The 4,413-nt window shown below is 32.3% G+C and overlaps 1 protein-coding gene across 2 annotated transcripts; it reads left to right on the top strand.

Moving 5' to 3' along the window:
• The first annotated feature begins 575 nt into the window (after positions 1 to 575).
• On the top strand, positions 576 to 3,237 carry LOC123677656 (ras-related protein Rab-14). 2 transcript variants are annotated; one of them, XM_045614314.1, is made up of 4 exons: positions 576 to 883; positions 1,306 to 1,420; positions 1,500 to 1,863; positions 1,938 to 3,237. In XM_045614314.1, the coding sequence occupies exons 2-4, from the start codon at positions 1,315 to 1,317 to the stop codon at positions 2,113 to 2,115; spliced, it is 648 nt and encodes a 215-aa protein (XP_045470270.1). In that variant the 5' UTR covers positions 576 to 883; positions 1,306 to 1,314; the 3' UTR covers positions 2,116 to 3,237. The 2 variants fall into 2 exon arrangements, with proteins under 2 accessions (XP_045470270.1, XP_045470269.1); XM_045614313.1 differs by having other exon boundaries at positions 644 to 666.
• Positions 3,238 to 4,413: the final 1,176 nt, after the last annotated feature.

The following is a 4,413-nucleotide window of genomic DNA, read 5'->3' on the forward strand; positions in this document are numbered from 1 at the left end:
GCTACTAGCTAGTAATTTGATGAGAATGAAGTTTGGCGAGTCTTTCTCGAGCCAAGGTATAGGTGTGTTTCGTCCCGAGATCGCTGGTGGATTCTTCAGTTAGGCGTTCCAGCGATCTCTGCCTAAGACACACCTTCTCACATCATCGTGAAGAACTAGAAGAAGTGACTGTTTTGCCACAGACTAATCTGTGGTTTTGCAATGTGACGACCCCTTTAAATTAGCCGGGGTTGATGTAAGTTGGCATACAACCATAGCGCCATCTGTGTTTAGACACAGTCACTACAGAAGAAATAATGAACCTGAAAAATGTAATAACAAAAAGAAAACCCTTGTCTTACCCTATGATACGTCTATGGGATTTGTTGGTCTACTTTGACAGCACGAAACACAAAATTGACTGAGAATTGAATCATGGAAGTCATCTAATGGCGGATATCCGTTCACCAGTTTTAACAAAGGCCTTATGTTCCTTCCTGGTATTCTATATTCTAAGAACGAACCACTAACCGCACATCCCTAGTTGGGACACGGCATGGACATATTTAGTGACTAGTGTTCTGTGATGGACACGGTGTGAAAAATTGGGTGTAGTTACGAATGCAAGAATATTTTGAATGTTTTTCTATGAATTTCTGATTCATTGTCCGTCCAATTTTAATTGGGGTAGAGAATTTTCCTATTTTCTTTGGTGATCAATATTGAGGTTCAAACCTTCATTCACCATACTTTAAAATACGAACGAGTTGTGAAAAATACTTCAGGATATCAACTTCAAAATTATATGGCTGTATGAGTGTAATATTTGATACACAATTCTCCCTCTAGATATAAATCAATTGTCAAAGTGCTGTGTTGTTGATTCTCGATACCATATAACTTGGTGAGAATGTTTTCATTTTGTTTCATTTGGGAGAGATTGAATATGTTTGTGATCGTTTACTCCTAAAATACTAACAATCGTAAAATATCAGGTCAAACTACTCTCACATGAAGAGGATGTATAGTTCGCCTATCTTCATTGTTATTATAAATCAGTGGATATTTCAACCTATACAGGTGGATTATTTATATATCGAAACAAGATTGAAGAAATTTAGTCTTGGACTTTGTTTAATGAAGTACATACATCTCTATTGATTTTTATAAAACAAACTGCAGATCTTTATCCATGAATTCAACCTTAAAATAAATTGAATTTTCATTTCGCATGCAATGAAATAATTTGAATTTATCATACTTTTTGTAATTTTACTTATACTTTACACAATGATATAAATTTTATTGTTTATTTTGAATTTTCAGTATTTCATCATGTCGGGGGGTCCTTACAATTATTCATACATTTTCAAATATATAATTATTGGAGATATGGGTGTTGGTAAATCATGCCTTCTTCATCAGTTTACAGAGAAGAAATGTGAGTAAATTTGGAGTCTTCTTGGAAGTTATATATAATATTATATATAACATAATATTATTTCTCATTGATTTTTTAGTTATGGCAGATTGCCCTCATACTATTGGGGTTGAGTTTGGTACCCGAATTATTGATGTTTGTGGGCAAAAGATCAAATTACAAATCTGGGATACAGCAGGCCAAGAACGCTTCAGAGCTGTAACTAGGTCTTATTATAGAGGAGCTGCTGGTGCATTGATGGTTTATGATATAACTAGACGTTCTACATACAACCATTTGAGTAGCTGGCTTACTGACACCCGTAATTTGACCAATCCTAGCACTGTGATTTTCCTCATTGGTAACAAATGTGATTTAGAAGCACAAAGAGATGTAACATATGAAGAAGCTAGTAAATTTGCTGAAGAGAATGGTCTAATGTTTGTTGAAGCTAGTGCTAAAACGTGAGTAACTTAGATGAGATCTTGATTTTTATAATCTTTGTTAGTAATATTTACTGAAAATAAAACAATTATAGAGGGGACAATGTTGAAGAAGCTTTTTTGGAGACAGCAAAAAAGATATATCAAAGTATCCAAGATGGAAGGTTGGATTTGAATGCTGCAGAATCTGGTGTTCAGCATAAACCATCAACACCTGGTAGAAACAATTTATCAAATGATAGCCAGGGAAGTAAAGATAATTGCTCTTGCTAGTTAATCAAATATATTCTGTTTTATGCTTATTTGGTTATAATCTGATTATTTTATTGTTTTATAGTTGAATATCATGAACGAATTTTGTATTAAGATCATATTAGAATGGTTATTTCCCATTAGCAATCCATTATATGGGAGCAGAAACCTCATCTGTTCAATGAGAAGTGTTACTTTTTAGAAATTCTGAATGTGTATCGAACCATCCAAAAGTATGCAATTTCATATAATGAAATATTTTATGTATGTATATTAATTATGCTTACTATGAAGTTTTGAATGGAATGAGCCTAGTCTTATATTTTATCACTTAAAAACAAAATTTGGTGAAGATACACTTAATCCTTCAGTTTTCGAATATATTCCCATTATATTATTCCAAATATCTTTTGATATGTAATTAGAAATTAATAATGAATGAGTTAGTTTTGTGCATATTGCAAAAAATTTCTATTCTTGTCTTTGTAAACAGATCAATTGAAACTTTTTTATTTGAATAGGAATCTGATATTTTTATAAATAGAGAGAAACTAGACATTGATTTTGTCTGTAATGAATAAACATAATATATTATATTGTACATGCAAATATTCATATAATTTGAACTGACCATTCAGATGAAAAAAAAATATTTCTGAAATTTCCTGTCTTGGGGACAGAGTAAGAAAATTAGAATGTATGGATGTAAATTACAGTTTTAACTTATGGGTATTTTGAATTGATTCCAAATAGTCAATAGTGCTCTCTGCTGTTTTAAACAATGGTAATTTATTTTCCAAAGATTTTTCAAAAAAGAAATTTCATTGGACAATATCAATGAAATTTGTTTCCTGTGAATATTCAGATCACAAGGTGCTTCATTGAATCATGTCTCAATTATTTGTGACAGAATTGTCAAAATCTCATGAAGAATAGCATTAATAAAACATGAAATTTTTTTTAGTAGAGATTCTATCTTAATTTTGTAAATTGTAATTTGAATAGTAGCTTGTTTTAATTATCAATGGAAGAACTTCAATATTCGAAGCATAATCCACTATTTAAGGAAAATTAAAAATTATTTCTATATATGTGATGTATTTGTTATTGAATCAAATATTAAATAGAGATAAGTTGTGGTGATTTATTTATTTATTACTTTTTGGAGTAAAGTTCCTTGATGAAGTCTCGATATCTTTGTTAAAAGAATCCATCAGTTCATAAATTAGGTTATTCATTTTTTTGGGATATAATTCGAATATCATATTGTCTACTATTTTTAATGATGAATTTTTTTCAGAATTTTGGGGAATACATTTTGAACCTTCTAAAATTTACGTCAGATTTTACTGTGCCTAGTAAAGAATCTGAATTGCCCATCCATTTCTTTCAACTATGGCGGTAGCTGACAAGAAATTTGATACTAATGGCATTGAACCAACTAACTTGAGAAAAATATTCATTGAAAGCTGAGACAATAAGTTTAAAATCAAAATAACAATTTCTGAAAAACTCAAAATTTTATTGTAACTATTTTTCATATCCTTCAACTTTTATTGTTTGATTTTCAGGATACACAATTATTAGCTGAAATATTAGAATTTTCGAAAGAATTAGGAAAATACCTATTTTCAGTCGTGTCGATAGTACCTTAGAGTTAGAAGATATGATTTTATTGAAAACTAGCTGCCCGCCCCGGCGTTGCACGTTCTGTCAGCCAACCCAAAATATATGCTTCGAAATTGTCGAATCATACTCTATAATTGTTCATTCGGTTGGAGGAAAAAGGAAAGCTCTTTTTTCCTATCCTTATGGTTTTTTCGGAAATACTTATAAACCTTTCCAAAAAAGAATTATCCAATTATTTGGTGCAGTCATTTTTTTTTTAATCCACCGCTCAACGGGTTGGCACATGAGAACACTGGGCTGATTATCTCAGCAAAGGCGATCCTCAGAAGTTGGTCAAGAACTTTCGGACCATGCGTGCTGTCGCCAATATGACCATCTTCTGGGTCTCACTTATCAAGTCCGACCTTAGGTGCAGACTTCCAGTGTTTTCCACCATGCTCCTCCACCACCAAGCTGTTGACCAATATTATGAGCAGCAGAATTTTTCTTTAGGCCATAGATCTCGTGAAGGTCATGATATTGACTATTGACGGATGTTGTGTGGTTGGTAAGCATACAAATTCTCTTTTCCTACTAGCAAGCCTGTTTTCGCAACAAGTTCCCTGTGATAAACCTTTGCCATAGCGTTATGGGACTCCATGTATGTATCCCCGAAGAGCTAATATAGGGCATGAGGATGTAATGTGCTGT

Source organism: Harmonia axyridis, chromosome 4, assembly GCF_914767665.1.
Source record: "Harmonia axyridis chromosome 4, icHarAxyr1.1, whole genome shotgun sequence".
NCBI classification, from domain to species: Eukaryota; Metazoa; Arthropoda; class Insecta; order Coleoptera; family Coccinellidae; genus Harmonia; species Harmonia axyridis.

Excerpts from the sequence above, each read along its gene's own strand:
- LOC123677656 (XM_045614314.1), top strand. The coding sequence starts at position 1,315 with ATGTCGGGGGGTCCTTACAATTATTCATACATTTTCAAATATATAATT. Across the intron at positions 1,421-1,499 it reads TCAGTTTACAGAGAAGAAAT|TTATGGCAGATTGCCCTCAT; the intron begins GTGAGTAAATTT and ends TTGATTTTTTAG. Across the intron at positions 1,864-1,937 it reads GTTGAAGCTAGTGCTAAAAC|AGGGGACAATGTTGAAGAAG; the intron begins GTGAGTAACTTA and ends AAACAATTATAG.